We start from the raw sequence: 24330 nt of genomic DNA on the forward strand, positions 1-24330 counted from the left end.
AAACAAAAAAATAAGAATTAAGACAGTTATTTTCGGAATGATGTTTTGCTTCATATGAAATATAAAATACAAAAAATTATACTATATCGATTAACACAGTAAAAATGATAAAAAAATCTCACAATTTTGATTTAGATTTACTAGAAAGTAGAGAGTTCCTATAAGTAAGAGTCTCAAATATTCTTAACTATTTTAAGAATTTTTTCCCCTCAAAGGCACTTTGGTACTCATACAATTCACGGTCATCATAACTGATGTAACCAAATATCATAATGTTTTTATGCCTATTTATTTTTAAATATTTTACGTTATACCTCATTTTAATCATCAATATTTATAAGGAACTATTAAAACCATTGGTGAAAATTCTGATAAACGAGAAAAAAATGTTTAGAAAACTTTTAAAAAGAGAAAGAATTGTTAATATTATAAAGCATACTTATGATTTTTTTTCCTATATTGAATTTTCCTTCTCCCACAAAGCGCCAATGTGAACTGAATTAATATGCAGGAAACTGTAAAAAAAAAGTTGAGTAGAAAAAAACGTATCTAAAGTAAAGTATTTATGAGCATCAATGTACTTTTTTTATTAAGATTTTTTCAAAAAAAATTTTTTTTTAGTCAATATTTTGTTTTTTTAATTAGTTTCACTTAGATAAAAAATAAGAAGAAATCTGTTTTTCAAAAATCAGAATAAGAAATTAGTTTACTTCTAAATGCTCTAAAAATATTTTGATCTCCTCTGCATTTTGTTCTAAATTTTAGTAAAAGAATTGGAAAAAAAAATTTAACAGCACTTTGTTTTTCTTAAAGCCAATATTGCCCGCTTTCTCTGCTTGTTTGCTACCTCGTGCAACCGGCCAACTTAAATAGTAACCCAGTTTCCATGACAACCTCCCTTTCTCTTCTGTATTAAATTGAGGTAAAATGGAGTTTAATTTGTTTTTGAAAATTTTACTTCAAGGCCATTTAATAATGCATAGATAAAAATTCATGCAATTATGTGACTTCACAAACAAAAATAAACGATATAGAAAGATGTCACACGAAAATCAAAACAGAAGCCCAAATATTAATAAAACGTTTTAATCCTTAAAGAAAATACTATTTTCTTTTGTTGCGCAAGAGAATTCAATTAAAACGCGGATTTAGATAATTTTCACTAGCAGTAAATTTGGCAGCACGCTATGATGCTTAAATATTGCCGAATTCACTTTTAATTTGTCACTGGCATTGCACTTATTTACTGAAAAAGAGCCAATACAGATTTTAAAATATTTAATTATACATACAGCGAATATAGTTTTTGAGAAGAAATTTGAAACTCACTCTTTCAGAACAAACAACTAAATTTTTAACGATGATATGAAGGAAATGAACAGTAATTAATGCAAATAAATAAGAAAAGTTTACTTACCTGCAAAAGAAATACACAACTTCAAGGCCAATTTGCATGAGATGATAGCAAGCTTCGGCAGCAAAATCCGCCATTAGTCAACAATTACAAAATAAGTTATCGGTCACGGTTAAAGCTTGTGCCTCTCATAATCCGAAAGTTTGGTGCAACCGATTGCGCCATGTATGTATTTATCGATCATATTTACCAATTTATGGTGCAACCTAACTAAAACAATTTTTCATTAAACCAATTTATGGTGCAATTAGAAACTTTGCACCAAGTATTGGCTAAACGTTTACCCAGATTTTTTACAGTGTAGGAGGAAGGGATAGCAAGCGTTTACCTATTAAAAAATGAGCTGGACTGAGTGGGGATGGTTCTGAGGGGTCACTATATAAATAAGTGATGGGTCTGGAATTTATCATGGCTTCAATCTCGACAAACACTGTTTCGAGTTCGACGAGAGAGAGCGATGATCGACCAACAATTTTTCTGAGCGTAATTTTGATAGTTTTTATCATCCTCTCCCAGAATCCTCCCCACCATGCTCCACGCTCAACAATAAATTTCCACTGAATGTTGTGAGCAGAAAATAGGTTTTTAACAGAAGGATCTGAAATACATTTCCACAATTTTTGAAGTTCAATATCTGCTCGTTTGAATGACTTTCCATTATCGGAATATATTGTGGAACATAATCCTCGACGAGATATAAATCGTCGAAAGGCTAACAGGAATGATTCTGTGTTCAGGGAATGTACAAGTTCTAAATGTACAGCGCGTGTGACGGCGCAGGTGAACAAAAGCAAATAATGTTTATTCTTGTTTTCGTTGGAAAAAAAGGGACCTGCATAGTCACATCCCGATATAGCAAACGGTGGTGATTCCAGAATGCGATCTGGAGGAAGTGGGGCCACATCTTGTTCTCCATGACGAGCACTATATCTTTTGAAATGATACATCTACCAAGTAGGGATTTGATTCTTTGTCTCCCTTTTATGATCCAAAATTTTTCCCGCACTTGAGTTAGTGTTGAGTCTACTCCCGAGTGCAAGACCTGTTCATGGGCATTGAGAATCACCAGTTCTGCATAGCGACACTTGGACGGTAGTATCCATGGATGTTTAGTGGATTCTAAACAGTCTGCAAATTGTATCCTGCCTTTTAGTCGCAAGAGACCATCTTCATCGAGTTCTGGATACAATGAGTAAATATTCGATGTTTTGTCCATAGCTCTTTGATGAGACAAATCTGAAATTTCTTTACGAAAATAGTTCATTTGAGTATTTTTTACCCAATATCTTTCAGCAGTCTTTAATTCAAAAGCAGTCAATGGTCCATGATATTTCTCAGACGAAGGATTGGAATTATGGACAAATCTGTGCACCCATGCTGTTATACGATGGACTTTACTTAACTCGCTAAATTTATTCAAATCAAGTAATTGGTGAGAGTTCTGCAAATTTTCATCACCTGTAGCAGTTTGAAACACATTGAGATGTTTTCTCATTTCATTGTTTACCAATTGTTCGTCAGGCACAACAATTGACCCTTTGGGCCACGATATTTCATTCTCGAGAAGCCAACTTGGCCCGTTTTGCCACAACGAACTGTTGAAAATTGTTTCCGCTCGTTCCCCTCTAGACAAAAGGTCAGCGGGGTTTTCACTGCCACTACAATGATGCCACTGAGTGGGATCGCAAATATTTTGAATTTCCGCTACGCGGTTGGCAACAAACGGCTTCCACACATTCGGAGATTTCCTTATCCAACATAACATGATCATAGAGTCAGACCAAAAATGTATATTGTCACATAGTTTAGGGAGAATGGATTTTAGATACTTTGCCAATTTGGCAGCAACAACAGCTCCCATTAACTCACATCTAGGAAGAGACAGGGATTTTAAAGGAGCGACTCTGCCTTTTGACATAATAAAGCTAGTTTTAATTTCTCCAGTTTCATCTATATATTGAAAATAAGCTACTGCTCCGAATGCTCTAGGGGTGGCATCACAAAATATGTGTGCAGTCAGTTGCGTATAATTGGTGCTCTGGAAGAATTTCCTCGGAAATTCAGGATTTTTCAAATATTTGGTTTCAGAGCACCACTCCATCCATCTTTTATTTAAATCAGGCGGAAGGATTGTATCCCAGTCTAAACCTAACAACCAGGAGTCTTGTAGTATGATTTTAACTCTAACAATGAAAGGTTGTAAGTAGCCAACAGGATCAAAGATTTTAGCTACAGATCTTAACACAGTTCTTTTCGTATTACCTTCACTAATTTCAATTGATTCCTTAAGAGAATCGAAATTTAGTTTGATTAAGTCATTTTTTGGATCCCATATCATGCCCAAAAATTTGGTTTCTTTATCAAAATCATCAGACCCCTTAATTTTTGCCATTATCCATTTCTTATTTAATTCCTCTGAATTTGTTTTCAATTTCCTTAAATTCATACCCGCATCTTCAAAAATATTTACTGCATCTACAGACAATTGGTATGCATCCTCTACAGTTTTTCCTCCATGATAAAGATCGTCTACATAAAGGGACGAATTAAGCATTTCAAAACACTCAGGTTTTTCCCTCTTATATTTTTTGATATGATATTTGATCGTAGCTGCTAAAATGAAGGGACTAATTACAGTACCGAATGGGGCCCTGCACATGCGCAGAATACTGTGAGATTCATTATTATCCCCAAACCAAAGAAACCTTATATAATCTCTATCCTCCTCAGCAATCCCAATTTTTAGAAAAGCTTTTTCCAAATCTCCACAAAAGCTCACCTCTGGTTCGCGAAATTTTAAAATTACATCAAGAACTTTAGGATTCAAATTTGGGCCAGTTTCGGGACATTCATTCAAAGATTTATAATTTTCCTGTTTCGAGGAGCAATCGAAAACGATTCTGCATTGTGAAGTCTCACTTTTTTCGCGCAAAACTTCCCTGTGCGGCATAAAATACTGCGAAGCATTAATTTCATTTGAACATTTTTCAACTATATCTTCCCGCAGCTGCTCTTCTATAATTTCCCGATATTTTTTCATGATTTCTGGCTTTTTTTGTAATCTTTTCTTTAAAAATTCAAAACGCCTACTAGCAACATTAAAATTATTTCCTAATTCCTCAGTATTAGATTTCCACAATAATTTACATTCGTATCGGCCGTTTACAAACCGTAAATCCTTTTCAAATAAGTCTATAAAATCATTTTCGCTTTGCTTACATTCATTATACTCCTCATTTATGCCCATTGAGTCAAGTTCCCAAAACACGGTAAGATCATTTAATGTTGTGGTATTTCCCACGACTATCGATAAATGTTTTGATTCGTTTTGATTTATTATATTTTTTCCGAACCTACCAAGAGCCATCCAAACAAAGAATTTATGACTTGCAGATGTCTGTTTATTCTTCGCCGAGAACTTAAAACTATATCCCAAAACTTATCGGCGCCAATTCCTACCTACTTGAGTCATTTCTTCCTTGTTTACATTTAATTCAGCCGGCGACATACCTAAACTTTTCATTTTCTCAATTGCGTTGTGGGTGGGGCTTTTTATTTGGCAAGCGGTTATCATGTTAGTGACTAAGCATTCGACTTTTAGTTTATTTTTTCCAGTCCTGTCTTTTAATTCTATTATAACTACAGGATAATTCTTTATTATTGGTGTTAAAGCTCCAAACGCAAAAACTGACAACTTTTTATTTCGAATAGGTTTTAATTTTAAGGATTCCGCTAAGCTAATGAAGCATTTTTCACTTCCTTGATCGAGAATCAGTCTCGTTACTTCAGTTTTGTTTTCATTACAAGCCAAAACTGTACACGTTTGTAGCAAAGTACTTTTTGAAACAGAAATATTACTATGAGAAATTAAAGCGTTAGAGTTAACATTTGATACTGACGCTTCATTATTTGAATGGGAAACAATTGATATATTTTCAGATACATTTTGTTCCGGACATTTTTTTTCAAAATTTACTTTTTCTTCATTATATTTTAAGCAAACAGATTCGTGATGATTTCTCCCATTACATTTAGCGCATGCATTTTTATCTCTACAAAATCTGCTAGTATGAAATTTTTTGAAACATTTAAAACAACGATTATTTTCTTTTAGTACCGCAAATTTTTCTACTGGTTTTTTATAGCATTTAATTGAGTCATGAGATTTATTGCAGAAGATGCATGACTGTCTTGTAACTGCAGTAAATGCACTCGCCGTGGGTGTATTTCTGTAATTGTATTTTTTATTTACTGTTTTGGGATAACTTTGATTATAATTTATTTCATTTCCTTCACACGCAAAAGAAGTGCTTTCGCGACATTCAACTTCTTTTTTAAAGAACAGGAGGAATTTAGAGATATCGATATCCCCTTCATCTCTTTGTCTATTAAATTCTAAAATTAAATCGTGAGGTAAAATCTTTTGCAAAATAGGCATTAACAAATGTCCGAAGGAGTTTGATGTAACTTTTATTGCTTCTAAATTTCTTATTGAAATTTCTAGCTCACCATATATTTTACGCAAAGCTTTTATATTTGAACTACTTTAAACTTCTTCTAAACTTAATATTTTATTCATAAATGCATTTATAATTATATCTCTCTTTCCGAATCTATCTTTAAGAATTTTTATACAATTGTCGTAATTAGCGCTGGATAATTCGAAACCGGTAACAACGTTAGCAGCTTGTCCAGTTAAATAAGACTTGAGGTACGAAAACTTTTCTTCCTTTGAAATATATTCATTTTTGTCTATTGAGCAGGAAAAACTATTCCAAAAGCTATTCCATTGTTTTGGATCACCTGAAAACGGTTCTATGACAAGTTTCGGTAATTTAATTGAGCATTGATTTTTTAAATTTTCACTTAAAGATGTGTCTAAACTTCTATTATGTGGTTCATTTAAGGTTGGATTTACTTTACATTTAGTTTCTAGATACCGCAATATTCTTTTTGAATATTTTAAACACTTTGTTTTACATTCTTCATTGTTTGTCACTTCTTTTTCAACCTGTTCGAGGGTTAGAGAACTTTCGATTACGGAATCAAGTTGTTTTAATTCGCTGGATTTTTCAATTAAATTTTCGTAGTCGTCTCTAAGATCCTGCTCATCAATTTCGTCTGCTGATTTTAATTTCGCATCAATTTGATTAATTAACTGCGCAGTAAGTTTCCTTACAGTTGTTCTCTTTGCCTTCGTGATTTCAATTGCAGACATTGTTATAACAGAAATTCACCCACTATATATATATACAAAATTACGAATGATGAAAAAATAATAAAAGCCTACCTTTTATTTTTTGAAGTATTTGGGCATGATATGTTTATCCAAGCTGAATTTTGCCTTGAGCACCATGAAAAAAGGATTTAACTAAGCACAGATCGGTGGTTCAAATTAATTAACTAAACACATTATTTTAAAACAAAACAAACTTTAATAGATTATGATATGAAGATACGTAGATAGTCAGTATTATAAGGGCTGACATTTCCCCTTCAACATTCATCTAATCAAATCAAAATTATAATGACACACAAAGAAAAATATGTAATTAAATTAATAGGAGAGCGCCATCTCGTGGCATTCCGCGACATGCATACACTTCAGCTCATTTTGAGGTTGCTTAAAATTCACTTCTAGTCAACTAAGCTTTGAGGTGATTTTCAAGGTATACAGGTTGTTTTTCTGATACTTATAACAAAAAAGGTATTTATAAGTAAAGACTTAACCCAATAAGTTATGCATGGAGGTCACAAGAAATTAAACAACATACCTGGGTGAAAGCTGAAACTGGACTAAATATTTTATTATAGATAAGAGGTTATATTAAAGACAACACTGCTGCCGTCTACGTCAGCATTTGTGATACCATCTATGTTCAACAATATAAACTAATTCATTCAACACTCCCACTTTAGTTTACATTTTTGGGAGTACTAAAAGAAAATCACGATATTTGGTCAATTTAGGAATTGGTAACTGGGCGGAGTGAGCTTGACGCTAGCTTTTATCCATCAATCTTCTTATAGCCCTATATTGATTGACCCTACAAACTTTTTCGCCAAAGCAATTGGCGTTGTTTAAACAAAAGCTATTGTTAGAGGAAGCCATTTTCTGTATTTGGCTGCGCGGGATTTCATATTTTATCATCATGAAAGTTTTAATTACAGGTAATTCTTATTAATTAAAGATTTATAATATTAGTGTACATTTCAAAGCAGTATATAAAAAAATTACATGAAATTTAAAGAAGATTAATGAATTTTATTAAATATCTGTGAATAATGAATTTTATTAAATATCTGTGTAGTTTGTTTCTCCTCTATATGTAAAATGTATGTATTTTAAGAAAATCGTTATTAAAAAAATTCATTTATCAAAGTTTTTCTCTGCTTCCTTAGAAATCCTTTGTCTGATCTGTCGAAAATGTGTGAAGCAGTTTAGTAATGAAATTTTATTTAGTTAAATTACTTGATTTATGTTTATTTTAGTGACATAATACAGAGGCATCTTTTTTTCTAGGAAATAATATATTTCCTAGAAAATTAAAATTTATTTTTTATAGAAAGCTTAATAATGAATTTTCTTAAAAATAGTGAAGAGTTTTTTGATCATGTCTAAAATAATTTGTTTCAATTTTATTGTAAACTAATCTAAAAAAAATTCTGAGAGAAATGGAATAAATTTAGATAATATTTATCATTTTCATTCACAGTTACTGCATTCATTATTATTCTTTCAGGTTGTCTTAACTATTGAATAAATTATGAGCATGCATACTTTCAAAAAAAATTTTTATTCTGTATGTATCACATTTATGTGCAAAACAATTTGTACTCAATAATTTGTTTTATTTAAAATACATAATACAAATACTATAATAAATTAGAAGATAATTCAGATTAGTAAGTTATCTTAAATTTAAGTTATCTTTATTGGATATTAATATGAAATTGAATTTTTTCAATTATTTAACTTCTCAAACTATATCTATAATTGTATTTTTTTCATTACCCTAAGATTTTTGACAGTTTGCGTATAAATGGACAATGTAAAGGAAACCTTTCATATTTCTTCTTTCTCCTCATAAAATACAAACTAATAAAATACTTTGTTATTTTTTTTACTAGGTGATTCCCTGGAGAAGTATTTAGCTAATTACTTAAATGCTGAATGAAAATGGGATATCGATGTTTGCACACCCTGGAATCGGTGTAGACAAATTAAGTATGCAGTTGTGAAGGGACGATAGTGTTTTTGTCTTAATTCATGTTGGTAAGTTGAAATGTAATTTATTTACTTATTCAATGATTATGTATCTAAACCATTTGTTGGCATTGTTTGTATCTTGTGTAACTATTCTAATTCAGATACTGATTTTTTATTAATATTACTTATGGTTGTGCTATAAAATAATAATTTATTTTGCTTTTTTTAAAAATAAAGGAACTAATGATGTGCAATTGGGTACAATGCCTAACTTTAAAAAACTGGCTTTTGTGGTTAATAAAATTTGTGGGGTTATTGGGGAGATTTTCTTTGGTGATCTGTGGAAGAATAATTCTGGGCAACCAGCCGCCAGGCTAAAAAAAAAAAGAGAAGAGAACTTGGAAGGTATAATTCGTAACCACCCCTGGGCAACTATCTACATGTATTTTTTTTAAAATTAAATTTGCAAGTTTAAAATCTGTTGAACACCTTGGCAATTGTAGTTGGCGCGGCGGATCACAATACAGAAATATTCCTGAGATGTTTTTCTCGCACGAAGAGTTTAGAAATTTCTCATGCTGAAAGATCAGCGTATGCATCAACATTTTGTTAATCTTGAAAACGTCACTATAAAGCGATTCAATGAAGTAATTAAAACTTTGTGAATTTTACTTTGGCTAATGTTCTGTGAATCAGCTTTATCTGTGGATGAATGTATTGGTTAAGATCACATACATTTAAACTGCCAGGGCCATATTCAACTGGCAAACATCTTCGAAAAATGCATGGCAAAGTTGCTAAAAAAGGAAGTGTATTTATACACAACTTTATATACTAATTATATGAAAATATTGTAATCTTGTCTTGACATTTAGCCAGATAACCAGAACTCATCCCATACAAATAAGAAAGAGTAGTCACAGTCAGAAGTCTGTTTAGAAGAAATTTGGGTCCGTTAACGAACTATTCACAAAATATCTTTTCATAAAAATGGACATTTCACAAAATAATTTATCTTTTACTCAGACCCTTCACAAATTCGTTTATCTTCATTATTGTTTTGTTAATCGAATAAACCCTTCCCAGGAGGGGGGGTGGGAGAACGACAGATGTAAACGAAATAAATTTTGTCTTCGGCAGACGCTTCTTCCTTTATTCGTCCGAAATGAATATTCTGCGTTCAGCAGTATAGGCAAAATACCAAATATTTGTATGTTGCATCGCTAATTTAGGAGCAGCAATTGCTGTTTATTTTTTTAATTATAATTTTACAGTGTTGGGCATAATCTTGTAAGTCTTTACAATTTAAAAACTCCTTGAAAACTCCTTGTCTGCTTAAAGCTTTTCTGTGAGATATGTTTACCAGGACTTGATTATCTACAATGGTTTATGCAGATTCTCATTTAGTTTGAAGAATATCTCTGTACCGTAACAAGATAACATTTCAGTCATTGATTTTGCTATATGTATTAAATATAATTGTATATTTTTTAAATTCATAAAAATAATTAAGCTCTTTATTTTCCGGCACGGTTGTCAGTTATTAATATAACTGAAGTCTTTGATTGGATTCTGATCCACTGTAGAATTTTAAGGTAACATGATTTCTATTTTTTTATCTAGAAAAATGCTTTTATTTTACAGCTGACTAAGCAGACAATAGCATAGCTGCCAACTGTTCAGAATTTTTTTGGATTTGTTCCTAATTTTTAAATCCAATCTGAAAATCTGATATTTTTATTAAAAAATCTGAATTTTCATAAAATTTTTGATATTATAAGTTTTCCACAAAAGATAGCGTTTATAGTTTTGTTTTACTAATTTATATAATTAAATATATGTCTATTAATGTTATGATTTAATAGTTAAATTTTTATCTTACTCTCGTAATTAGTGCATATAATTTTGTCGCATATAGTGTTCCTAATATTTGATTCCTAAGGTTGGCAGCTATGCAATAGTTATAAAGAAAGACTAAGCTGCTTTTTTTCTCAGGATGATGCCACTAGTAGTGGTCATAGACCTTATATGATTGCATCTGCAAGCACCTTCATAGAGTCAAGCTAGCTACCATAGTCTGTCTATTGTGTAAGAATAAAAACAAATATACGTGCTTCAAATTCTCAGATCCAACTTGAATAATTTTTTTTCTTCCTTTTTTATACTTTTTACATATGCTGTACTCTTACCATTAAAAATAAATATATTCAAAAGAAAATATATCTCATTTATTTATTCTTTCTTGAAGATGTATATCAAGAGAAAGATACTATTTTATAGTACATATGTATCCAAGGTGTACTATAACACTGCAACTATTTCAGTTTAAATGAATCTCAAGTTAGAATTTAATGCTACTATATTTAATTAAAATTTTGAAAATACGTCCAATAGTATGTTTAGAAGTCATTTGACTAAAATATTGATAAGTATTGAACAAAAGCTAGCTCTTGACCTGAGAAAAAGACCAGAGTTTCGGGAAACGAAAAGCGTTAGTTAACTTATTTTTAACGAACTAATTTTCATAACTGTAATTGAACTTTTTTTTATTTTCAACTAGCTGAATATCCACTCTTCGAACAGGATTAATAAAATTAAAAAACAATTACTCGGTACTGAACAACCCAATGAAATCGTGGACAAAACTGAACGGTATATACTGACAAAATTAATAAGCAAAAACATAACAAAACCTGTTTTTTGTAGTTCAGCCCATTAAAATTGAGATTAACTGTATTCAGCATTACTAGGCATAATATCGAAATTTACCATTAACTTGGAATTTTTGTAAATAAGTAATTTTTTTAATTTATATAAAAGGAATTACCTATAATATACATCATTGGCGACAATAATAGTATGGCGCTTGTTTACGATTAATCTAAACGAATAAGTACCTGAACTCCATAAATGTTGCTTTTTGTAACATAATGGCTTACTTTTTAGTATTTCAATATGCATCTATTACATTACTTAAATGAACTGAGCGTCAGCATTAACACTTTGACTCAGAATTTTCATTAAATATATTTTTTTTTCATTATTTCTTTGTATTTATTCATGTCAGGATAAGTGAGAAATAAATTTAGAATTTTAATAATATTTGGTGAGATGAAATATAACGTGAAAAACCTTGTCTTTTTCTGCATAAAAAGTCAAATATTTCAAACGCGGCTCACTTTCAAACAATTTAACTGATATGCAGTTATTTAAATCTTAGCGAAACAGTTATTTATAATTGAAACTTCTTTAAATTACAAAATCATTAATACATTTTTGAATATGAATCAAAAAAAGATTTTTCCAAACTAATTATTTTGAATTTTATATTTCAGTAAAATATATAATTCCGTAATCTAACAAATATTTTTTATCAGCTGTTTGACTTTTTATTTTTAAAGAGAGAATACCAAAAAAATATATATATTCTTACTAGGAATAAAAAGGCCAGAGAAAAAGAAAAGAGGGACAGCGGTTAATACAACTGAAGTAATTTTCTACGTTTTTCCTAAGCAAATTAGTACCACTTTCCCATTAATTTTGCCTTTCATTGCAAAAGAATTTTTTTTAAATTTTAATTACCGCTGTTTTTAAATTATTTACTTATACCAAAACACATTTTGACAGACGTGACAAATTAAATACGTGATTTCCGATAACTTTAGAGATAGTTTGGTGACATAGTGCTACCACGTAATTTTTTTTTTTTCATTGTTGTTGTTGTTTACGTCGCACTAAAGCTGCTCAATGGGCTATTGGTAACGGTCAGGAAAACATTCCTGACAATCATCTGAAGACATGCCATCACAATTTTGAACTCTGCAGAGGTGAGGTTCCCTTCGCTTCGATAGACCGACGACATGCGCGTGAAGTCAAGTACTTACGTATAACATTTTAACGAGGACCAATACCTCACACCCTCGGTCCCCTCACAGATTGATCCAAGTAGTTTTTCACCCGCACGCTGACAGCGGCCAGTGATGCTCGACTTCGGTGATCTGCTGAGAACGTGTCAACAATCAGTCAATTGCGGAACTGTTGTTGATTGAAATTATGACATAGCGAAAAAAAAACTAAATAAAGTACAAGCAATAACTCTTTTTTATTGTTATTAAATAGAGCTATAAAGTATCAATGATATTATCTTTAAGATTTTTGAGGAAACAACGGCTAAGGCATATCATCAGTTATAGCCAAATCTATGCAATTGAGCGGGTTGAGGAAACAACGGCTAAGGAATATCATCAGTTATAGCCAAATCTATGCGATTGAGCGGGTTATACGATTAAAAGGATAGTGCAATATTGTATCCTAAATTTCTGCGAAATTTTATTTTTAATGGTATTTAATGCAAATTATAGTGTTTTGATTAAATGAACTGAGTTTTATGATCAATAAACAATTTTGATTAATAGTATCTGTGTTAGTATCATAAAATATAAATGTCATTTAAAGTTATATAAAAATAAATCAATATTAGTGAATAGTATAATACATAGGTACTAAAATATTATTTGATCCCTTCCGAAAAAATCTATAATTGAAGACTATTTTTATAGCCGTTTAATTCGTCAATTTATCAAAATTAGATTTTCCTTTTCAGTTTCTATTAAGACTTTCACGAATAATTGCGTATTCCTTTCAAACGCAATTATTCTTTTCAAACGCATATTCAGATTATTTATTTTAAATTTTTTTTTCTAACCTCGTCTTGAGAATTTCCAAATTAATGAGCTATTTTAGTTTGGAATTTTTTTAAATATATCGTTTCCCAGATTCATTGTCCCCCCCCCCCCCGATTAATTCAAATCCATCCTTTTCTCGCTGAACTTGCAACCATTCTCAGTTATTCTCTGGATTAAGCAATAATTATTCTTACTTAAGAGAAAGACACACTGTATACTGATGTGTTACGTTTTTGAAATTTTTTCTTATGAAAGCTAATAGCGCACCAGTGGGGCCCTATTACCAACTCATCGAAATTTATTCCGCTCGGAAACGATTCCGATAGGAAACTAGCTTTCATCGGATTGCCAATTTCGTAAAACCCACTTTGCCGTAACATGAGCATATCGGAATCCGGAATCGAAATAGCCATTCCGCACGATTCCGGTGACATTGAAGTTTGTAGGCGGGACTAACTTTAACCAATTAGAAAATTACTATAATTCTAATTTATTAATCTGGCAACGATATGTTTGCTATGCCAGCTAAAATCGCATTAACTTAGAACTGGAAGCTTAAAAATTCACACGTTTTATTTTAAAAAATGGCTTCCCATACGAAAATCAATATTCGCCAGCAATATCCACCACTGAATGCAATTACAATAAAATTCCATAAGGAAAATCAAGGTTGTCTATAATTATTTTCATTGCAAGCAATTTTGGGATTAATTAAAACCGAAAGAAGGATATTTGTTTATTCAACCATAATTACTAGTTTGAAGCGTCTAGTTCTATTATAATGCAACTGTAAATTTGTTAAATTTTCCTATGAGAATTAAAAATAAAAATATTTTTCATCAAAATAATTATTCATAGCATTTATTATGAAGAAATCTGCCAAATCATTTCTTAACGTCCGGAAAAAACTATCTACCCTGCTAATGAATTGCCCTCAATCAAATGCTCTTCATTTTGTTTTGTTTTAACATGGAAGGAAGATGAAATAACTGATAATTTATATAAATATTTAAGCATTGCTGCCTTTACGTTGTTTTTTTTTAATTTTTATTTTATTATTTTTTTTAAAGAAAACAATCGTATTTTTCGTTACACGTAAGGGGAAACCACGAAAATATCTTTCAGATTGCTTGACGCTTAAAGAGTTCCAGCTTAATGTTCACAGGAATCGTAATGAATTTTTTTTATATAATGAATCATTTTTTAGCATCTTTGACTGACAGCCAATTATATTTGTGAATATAACGAGATGCTATTTATATATTTTTTATTTATATTTATAACTCATCCCAAAAATCAAAGTAACTCGCAATTTAAGTATCGGCGAAAAACAATGTTTATAAAAGTTACAAAAATAATTTATTTTAACCATGATTAAGTTGAAATTAAAATGATCAAATTTTGCGTTACACGCAAAAAAAAACTACGAAAATGTTTTTCAGATTGCTTGGCGGTAATTGGATTTCAACTAAATGTTCATCATTATCTCAATGGAATTATTTTTTCTTAAGCAATAATTTTTTATTATTAATCAGGCCTAGCCGTTGTGGCTCAGAAGATCTGGAACTCAATCCGTAAAACAACATAAGCCGCAATTTAAGTATCGAAATACAATTATATTTATGAAACCTATAAATATATCCTATTTTAAATAAAATTAAATTAAAATTGTCAAATTTTGTGTTACACGCTAAGAAAAACTACAAAAATGTTTAATCGGCTTTAATCGGTAGTAATGACAGAAAACAGCGCCATTTTGATCACTAAAATAAACTAACTCCTATCGGAATTTAGATTTCGCTTGCTCTAAACCTGCCGGAATCGGATTCGTAATTATTTCGCATCGGAATTTAGTTCCGAGCGGAATCAAGAGCTCATAATACGGCCTGACTGACATTCACGGATTTATGACGTCACGAGAGCTTCATTTCGATCGGAATTAGATTTCGTGAAGCTGGTAATAGGGCCTCAGGAGGGGACCACAAATCTTGACTACAAAACAAATTACTCTGTACCTTTTTTAAAATTCTAAATGATGTGTAAGTAAGTACAATTTGTCTAAAGTAAGAACTCCCCTATTCGTCTGGACCCGTGGGGGTGACTATGGTAACAAGGTATAACTATTTCAAATAGGGGTGTGGGTTACTATTTAGGATATATTTTGTCTCGGGTGGGGGTGAGAAAGGGAATATTTTTCTTCATATTGCCCTAAAGCAGTGTTTCCCAAAGTGCGTACCCCCAGGGGTACGAGAACAGTTTAGCGAGGGTACGCGTCCTTATGCGAAATATCTTGCAATAAACGAAAATTTCAAACAAACTTATTTAAAAACAAAGCTAGCCATGAAAATTTACGATTACGTATTTTTCTATTTGCTATTTTTTTGCGGAGTTAGCAGTTAATAATTAGTGGTGTCAACAGCCAGTTGTGATTTTTAACTTTTGTGCAATTTTTTTATAGTAAGAAATACACTCATTTTTTTATTAGTGGTACACAGCGTTACGAAAAATTTAGAAAGGGTACACAAAAGTCATAAGTTTGGGAAACACTGCCCTAAAGTAAAGAGAAGCTACCCTCCCTGAAATGCTCTATTCTTGTTTCCTTAGCAGCAGACGGCCTCAGATTTAGTGGCGGGGGGAGTTCTAACCGTAAACAAACTATAAGTCAAAGAGGGGCAAAACACTCGTCGCTCACTTCAATGTATAACTAGCAGCAAGATTTGATTTTTTTTTCCAATTTTACCCCTAACACCTGTTTAGACCAACTAATGAACAGGACCCTTTTGAAGTGACCACCTATTGTATCCTTATCTTAACTGAAAAACGAAAATTTTATTTTAGTTAGTGAAGCATTTCTTCAAAATAAACAAATTTTTTTCATTTCAGTACCTCTTCTTCATGCAATTAGGCGGGGACAAAAAACAAAGAATGTCAGTTTAAACGGGGAAGTTTAACATTAGTTGCATACAAAATGATTTGGTTCCATTCGTGTAAGCGAGTTATTCGATTATCCGACATGCAATTAAGTGGACATGACGCAAGAAAGTTCCAATCCGTTTTTCGCTAGAACGGTTTGTAATAGAATGTTTTAATGCCAACAGTAACCTTCGTGCGACGAACTATTTGTATGCCAAATTTCATTGCTCTCTGTCGGATGGTTTAGTCCAGGGGTGGCAAACCTTTATGTCTCAACGTGCAATTTTTTCTAAAAAAATGTTTAATGAACTAGTTAACGTATAGTTTGTCTAAAGTAAAAACTCGCCTAGCCATTTGTCAAGACTATGTGTAACTATGGTAACGAGGTCTAACTATTTCAAGGGGTGTGGGGTCATTGCTTAGGACAGATTTTGGCTAAGATTCGGCGAGAGTAAGAAAATACTAGTGAAAAAATGTGATGACATACATTATTCTTCATATAATATAGATAATATCTTTATATATATAACTATTATATTTTTTATATAGTGAGGTTAAAAATTAATCAACTAGGTGAACACCTCTCATTCGTAAGTACTGAAAAAACAGCTTTACGTTGAGCTACATAAGCCTGAAGAGTAAAATGTCGCATCTTTGGTTGACAAATTAATACTTCTAAAAATACAAAAATATATACTTCAGGTTACGAAATAATAACTTAAGGTAGAACATGGAACACATGATGTTAATAAAAAAAACCTTTCCAAGTGTTGAAAATACAATTCAGGTTGATGTGCGGAGGGGTGGCGTAAAAAAAGAGAAAGCGTTTTGTAAATTAGGAGTTTATTAGCGTTTCCCTTTCGGGAGTAGAGCGTAGACTGAAATGGCGTACAGACATAGACTGCTTGCCAAGTTGGCGTATTTACAGTGTGCCAAGTGGAGATGCTCCGTCGCCAAGAGTGTAGCTTACAAATACGGAACATCCCGCCCGGCGTTGAAATATGCATATGTTTCAATAAGGAAAAATATATAAGAGACATCACTATTCTTACAAATGAAAGTAAAAGAAATAAAACAACTAAATAATCATACAATTAGTAAATGAATACAAACAGTGTAATAATTAAACAGATACAAATGAACATTTCAATTCAACTCAAAATTATCTACTATAGGCAAAATGCTAATTTTTGAAATTGGCCTTCGAAAATTTCCTTTCGCTGTGCGAATATCTGCAACTCTAACGTTGCCATCTGAACCTGAAATTACTCTAATGATACGACCTAAAGGCCACTGATAGGTTGGAAATTGGATGTCCTTCACAAGAACTAGCATGCCAGGACATAAATTTTGCTTTTTTAGCAGCCACTTTGAGCGTTGTTGCAAATGGCTCAAATAACTGTTTTGCCAATGTCTCCAAATAGTTTGCACTAATTTTTGAACCCTTTGCCATCTATTAAGAAGATTGTCTCTTTTGTCGATGAAGTTAGGTTCTGGTATCGAATTTATGGGTTTTCCTATAAGGAAATGGCCCGGAGTTAAAACTTAAAATTCGTCAGTATCAGTGGGTAAGGGAGTGAGAGGTCGCGAATTGAGGATGCCCTCTATTTGAGTGATTACTGTTAAAAACTCTTCAAGCGTTAGTCTAGCGGAGCCTACCACTCTCTTCAAATGATATTTAAAAGATTTCACTCCTGCCTCCCAAAGACCGCCAAAGTTGGGAGCCCTAGGAGGCAAAAATTTCCATCTGATGCCTTCGGAGGAAAGCATATTCGAAACGTCTTCGCTGCTAAACATTAGTTTGTATAAGCGTTTAAGTTCTGCGGAGGCTCCTGTAAAATTAGTCGCGTTGTCGCTAAAAATCATGGAGCTTCTGCCACGACGCGCAAAAAATCTTTTTAAGTTTGCGATTAGAGCTTCGGACGTTAAATCCGAGACAAACTCTATGTGTACAGCTTTGGTCACCATACATATAAATAAAGCAACATATATTTTTTGAAGAGTACCCTTTCTCTGTCCCTTGTATTTAATTTCGAACGGTCCACATAAATCAATTCTTGCATTTAAGAATGCTGAGCTAGGTGTAACTCTTTCTGCGGGAAGGTCCCCCATAATTTGATTTGCGACAACTGGCTTGTTTCTGAAGCATTCGACACACTCGTGAACGACTTTGCGTGCTGCATTCCTGCCACCAATGGGCCAATATTTTAAACGCACAGTATTTAGAAGGGCTTGAGGGCCTACATGGAAATCTCGTTTATGATAGTACTGAAATATGAGTTTAACTAATTTATTTCCTGCCGGAAGAATAACTGGATGTTTCTGATTAAAATTTAAATTAGAATGCGCAAGTCTGCCACCTACCCTAATTAGTCCATCGGATGGATCTATGAAGGGATTAAGAAATTTTAACTTACTGGTAGATGGAACTGGCGATCGTTTTTCTAAAGCAGAGATCTCAGAAGAAAAATACTTCACCTGTACAATTTTTAAGAGCACATTTTCCGCGTTCATGTATTCCTCCTGTGCGAGGAATCCCTTTACCCTTTCAGGAAATTTGCAGTTATGGGCAAACCTAAAAATAAATGCTAGAATTCTGATTAATTTTTGAAAATCATTAGTGATAACTAGAAAATCATCTAAAAATTTAGAGTCATTAATTAAAGTCAAAGTTATTTTGGAAACTGGCTTCAACTCATCAATATAAAGTTTGTCGGTTGAGCCACTGGAAATTTGCACACTCTGAAGATCAGATAAGTTTAATTTCGAAAAGTCTGGTCCTTTAAACCACAGTTCACTGGCTGCAAGGGCCTTAACATCAAGTCCTCGGGAAATCAAGTCTGCGGGGTTAAGTTCTGATGGAATATGTTTCCATTGGAAATCTTTGGATAGTTGCTGAATTTGAGACACTCGGTTGCTTACAAATGTTTTGAGCAAATTAGAAGGAGAATTTATCCATGCTAGGGCTATCGTTGAATCTGAATATAATATAACTGAGTGTATTTCGAGTCTTATTGCAGCTATGACCTTTTGTGTAAGTTTTGAGAGGAGTAGACAGGAGCAAAGCTCAAGTCTAGGGATTGTCATGGATTTGGTTGGTGCAACCCGCGATTTACTACAAAGAAGTTGGGTAGTTACTTCGTTGGAGTTAGATACATTTTGTATGTAAATCACTGCTCCATAAGCTTTTGAAGATGCGTCTGCAAATCCGTGTAACACTACGTACCTTGCACTAACTTCCAAGAAACATCTGGGAACATGAATGAATTCGATATCTGGTAGAGTTTTTATGAAGTTTCCCCATTGTTTAGACACATCTGGAAGTAGTTTCCAGTCCAATTGAAGCAACCACAATTGCTGCATAAATATTTTAGCTTTGGCAATGACAGGTCCTAGGAGTCCTAGTGGGTCATAAATGCGAGCTATTTGTGAAAGTACATCTCTTTTGGTGTAGTTGCAATCTGTGCTGGTGGTAACCTTATACGTAAATGAATAAGTTAAACTGTTCCAAAGCATTCCTAAAGTTTTGACCATTATCTCATCAGAATTTCGGTCAAGCGAGAATTCCTTAAGTTCAGTTGACGATGCCTTGTTGGAGCACCATTTGTGCAAAGTCATGCCTCCTCGTTGGAGCAGCTGTGTTAATTCTGATTTGAGTTTTTCGAACTCGCTAAGTTCTGGAGCACCAGAGAGGCAGTCGTCCATGTAGAAATCTTGAAGTACTGCCGTTGACGCTAAAGGAAAGTCTTTCTGCTCATCAAGGGCAAGTTGTTGCAGAACCCTTGTTGCTAAGTATGGAGCGGATGCGGTTCCGTATGTTACAGTTCGCAACTCATAAACTTTAGTTGGTGCGGTTTTACAGTTCTTCCATAGAATTCTTTGAAGCTTGGTTTGCGAAGGATTAACCTCAATCATCCTGAACATTTGTTTTATATCTGCCGTAAATGCATAATCGTGTTTTCTAAATCTGATTAGGATCGAGAAGAGATCTTCTTGGAGTACTCCTCCCTTGCACAGTAAATCATTTAAAGAATGTCCACTGGAAGTTTTCGAACTCGCGTTGAAAACTACACGAAGTTTAGTAGTTTTGTTTGATGGGCGTAAGACACCGTGATGTGGTAGATAGTATCCGGTTTCGACATCTGAAGTTTCCTTCACCTCTTCCATATGTTGTAATAATTCATATTCGCTGAGGAAATCTGAATAAAGCGTTTGCATGGCGGGATCGCGTTCTAAACGCGTCCATAACTGGTCTAGTCTCTTTGATGCGACTGTCTTAGAATTTCCTAACATTTCTTCGGAAAAATCAGGTTTGAATGGCATTTCCACAACGTATCTACCATCCGGTTTCCTATAATGCGATTTCGCGAAATGTTCGTTACAATATTTTAATTCATCGCTGCAAGTTTCGTTTGATTCGATTTCTTCAATTTCCCAGAATCGTTTGAGAGTATTATTAAGAATGTCTAAGTTTTTAGTTAAAAAACAATGTTTAGAAGTGTTATAAAAATTATTGTCTGAAATAACACCTGAAACAAGATAGCCGAAACAACTTGATTGCAAGAATAAGTTGTCTGCCAGTTTTATTTTATCGTCATTCAATAATGAAAAGAACAATTCTGCGCCTAATAGAATGTCTATTTTTTGAGGAATAAAAAATGATGGATCAGCTAATTCTTCCCTGGGAATGTTTAATTTCGAAACATTTAATTTTTTAGAAGGTGTGAAATTTGTTATATTAGGAACAATTAATAAATCTATCTCCCACTGCGAATCCTTATTTTCATTCGATAGAAAAGCATATACTTTTTTTCTTTATATTTAATGATGTATCATTCAAACCACAAATCGGAATGTTTATTTTTTTTTTTCAATCCCAAAAAGTCTGCAGCGGAGGAGGAGAGGAAAGAACTCTCGCTAGCTGATTCAAGGACACCTCGTAAGGGTTTGAATTCTCCCCAAGCGTCTCTGACATATATTATTGCTGTGTTTATCAAAATGCTCTTATTTCCGTTACAGAAAAACGAAAGACGAGGGCTTTCTGGCACCTGCATATTAATTGATTCTGAATTGTTAATTTGTGGATTTCTTTCTCGAGAGAGAGTAGGCGTCGCGAGTCTGGTTTCACTTTGAATGTTATGACTAGTTGTCATGATTGATGGTGTAGAATATTCATGAAGCAATGTGTGATGATTTAATTTTTTCTTACACACAAAACAAGCACTTTTGGAATTGCATTGATTGAAAGGATGGAAATCGCTTAAACAATTATAGCAGAGCTTATTTTTATTCACCAAATTTATTCGTTCTGATAATTTCATCTTTTTAAATTCATCACAATGATATAATGCATGTGATGGAGATTTACACGCGAAACATAATTTTTGAAATTTGTTCGATTTAACTAAAAAGGACTTCAATCGAACAGAATTAAATTTAGATGGGATGTTCGCATTAATACTATTTAATACTTGGTATCTTCTTTCTAAAAATTCTAAAAATGTGTCAAAATCAGGAACTTCATTATCTTCAAGAGTCAATTCAAATTGTTTACGTGTTTCGCGGTCTAATTTATCCAGAATGATATTTAGTAAGAAAACATTAGAAAGTTTGCCTCTATTGAATTCTAGTATTTTTAATGATCTAAGATTTTTCTTGATATTGTCCAAAATATTACGAAGTTCTCTGGCAGATTCTTGTTTAATAGGTTGGATTTTAAGTATGTTTCTGATGTGGCAATCAACTAGAAGTCTTTTATTTTCATATCGTTGTTCTAAGGCTTTATATAATGATTCAAAATTGTCATCTGACATTTCTACTACCTTCGCTTCACCCCTTAAGGATCCACGCAGGTAATATAGTTTTTCGTTTTCAGAAAGTTCCGGAATTTCATTGATTAGACTAGAGAATTGGCATTTAAATGAATTCCACTCTTCTATTTTACCGTTAAAGATTGGAAGAGGAATTTTTGGCAACTTTATAGATGCTCGTTTAGTTTGATCATTGAGTTTGGAGTGATTTTCATGCATTGAACTATCTATATCTTGGTTTGTAGCAGATACAGTTTTAAGAAATTTGAATTTTTTAATAGAGGTTTTTAGGCTTACCTCTTGTTTTTGTATCTCCTCATCAATTTGAGACAGCAGTAGCTCCGTTTCTTCTAGTTCATCGTCACCGAGCATTTTGTAATACTCATTCTTTAGAGCATCGAACTTCTCGTATATATTAGTCACAGTATCCAGGTGAGCTTCGAGTTCGAAGATGTCTATTTCCGTTTGTTGCATTGCTTCCGAAACAGCGTTCGATAGTTTTGTCAGTTGACCTTTTAAATTGCCCCGTTTGCGATTTAAGGCTGTGATATCAGCCATATTTTAGCGATTTAGCGGAATGAATTTATGAAATTCAATCATTAGGCGTATTCCATAGGATGTGGATGACCTCCGGGTCGCTTAGGACCAAAATGTGCGGAGGGGTGGCGTAAAAAAAGAGAAAGCGTTTTGTAAATTAGGAGTTTATTAGCTTTTCCCTTTCGGGAGTAGAGCGTAGACTGAAATGGCGTACAGACATAGACTGCTTGCCAAGTTGGCGTATTTACAGTGTGCCAAGTGGAGATGCTCCGTCGCCAAGTGTGTAGCTTACAAATACGGAACAGTTGATTTATAACAACCAGAAGTGTAAAACGACGCCTTACAGGTTGATAAACATATACCTCTACAAACATGAAATTATATACCTGAGGTTGAAAAATAATTACCTGAAGTAGAACAAAATACACCTGAGGTTGATTTATAACAATCAAAAGTGTAAAACGACGCACCACAGGTTGATAAATATATACCTGTACAAGATATACCTGAGGTTGAAAAATAATTTCCTGAGGTAGAACAAAATACACCTGAGGTTGATTTATAACAACCAGAAGTGTAAAACGACACACCTCTGGTTGATAAATATATACCTCTACAAGCATAAAATTATATACCTGAGGTAGAAAAATAATTACCTGAGGTAGAACAAAATACACCTGAGGTTGATTTATAATAACCTGAAGTGTAAAATGACACTTCTTAGGCTGTTGAAAAAATACTTCCACAAGTGTAAAAAAATATACTTCAGGCTGATAAGTAATAACCTAAGGTTGAAAATAAAACACTTTTAAGTAGTTAATATCTACCTTTCCACAGATGTAAAATTAAACACCTCAGGTTGAAACATATTTACCTCTGGAGGTATATTTAAGGTATATTTGAGGTTGATTTTGAGGTATTCATTTGCAACCTTTTCAACCCTAACGACGTATTTAAATAATAACCTCCTTCATACCTTTCAAATATACCTCGTTTATACCTCATTTATACCTCGATATTTTCATAAGGGAGCTAAGAGATAGCAGTGATTATTTTATTTCTGTTACAGACTAATAAAAGCCTCAAAATAAAATATCATGGGAATTCTCCATTTGTCTTTCAGTAAATAAAATATTTCAGAATTTTGTAAAATTAAAGAAAAATTATCTATAGTATTAAAAAAAAAGAAACATTGCTCTTTAATGGGGGGGGGGGTGTTTGAACACCCCCTTACCTACGTCCCTGAAAGCTCGTGAAGTGTAGCCATAGGTAGAGAGTTTTGCTTTACGCCACCTATAGCTCCATTCGATCGCCAATTCCTATTCATATTCCATTAGAAACATATTTCTATTGGTTGCTATCATTAACTCATGATGCATTTTCAGAGGACAATTACGTGAAGTGGTGTCAGCCGAAGAGTAATTTGTATGTCAAGCTTTATCCCATCCTATGGATGGTGTTTTCAATAGGAATGTAAACAATAACAATCTCGAGCTCGGCACCAACTCTAGTTCCGGTTAAAAAGTTTGTAGCTGCTTACTACATGTTATTCTGATAGGCGATGTTTTCAGACGGATAATTTTGTTTTCAATAAAAGAAATGAATTAGATAATTTCTGAGCTCAAATCTGCCGTATTTCATAAGATATTAATGTTATTATTTAATTCTGGTGAGTTTGGAGTGAAAATTTGTTTTAATTATTTTGTTATTTATTAATAAAAATGGTGACATGGTTGCTAGACTTTGAATATCTCGCTTTTT

General features: G+C 32.8%; 2 protein-coding genes and 1 long non-coding RNA gene across 3 annotated transcripts; 1 reads left to right on the top strand and 2 right to left on the bottom strand.

The window, feature by feature from the left end:
• The first annotated feature begins 7267 nt into the window (after positions 1 to 7267).
• Positions 7268 to 10808, top strand: LOC147801170 (uncharacterized). The gene is made up of 3 exons (XR_015430309.1): positions 7268 to 7585; positions 8546 to 8690; positions 10620 to 10808. It is a non-coding gene; the product is annotated as an uncharacterized LOC147801170 (long non-coding RNA).
• A 6959-nt stretch (positions 10809 to 17767) lies between these two features.
• On the bottom strand, positions 17768 to 20545 carry LOC147801171 (uncharacterized). Its single transcript, XM_087155162.1, has one exon. The coding sequence runs from the start codon at positions 20543 to 20545 to the stop codon at positions 17768 to 17770; it is 2778 nt and encodes a 925-aa protein (XP_087011288.1).
• Positions 20546 to 21054: 509 nt separating this feature from the next.
• Positions 21055 to 22590, bottom strand: LOC147801172 (uncharacterized). Its single transcript, XM_087155164.1, has one exon. The coding sequence runs from the start codon at positions 22588 to 22590 to the stop codon at positions 21055 to 21057; it is 1536 nt and encodes a 511-aa protein (XP_087011290.1).
• Positions 22591 to 24330: the final 1740 nt, after the last annotated feature.

The sequence above is a fragment of the Parasteatoda tepidariorum genome, chromosome 11, assembly GCF_982258835.1.
Source record: "Parasteatoda tepidariorum strain Cologne lab strain chromosome 11, Ptep-v5.0, whole genome shotgun sequence".
NCBI lineage: Eukaryota > Metazoa > Arthropoda > Arachnida > Araneae > Theridiidae > Parasteatoda > Parasteatoda tepidariorum.

Bases quoted from the DNA above. Each gene is read 5' to 3' on its own strand.
- LOC147801172 (XM_087155164.1), bottom strand. From the start codon at position 22,590: ATGGCTGATATCACAGCCTTAAATCGCAAACGGGGCAATTTAAAAGGT.
- LOC147801171 (XM_087155162.1), bottom strand. From the start codon at position 20,545: ATGCCATTCAAACCTGATTTTTCCGAAGAAATGTTAGGAAATTCTAAG.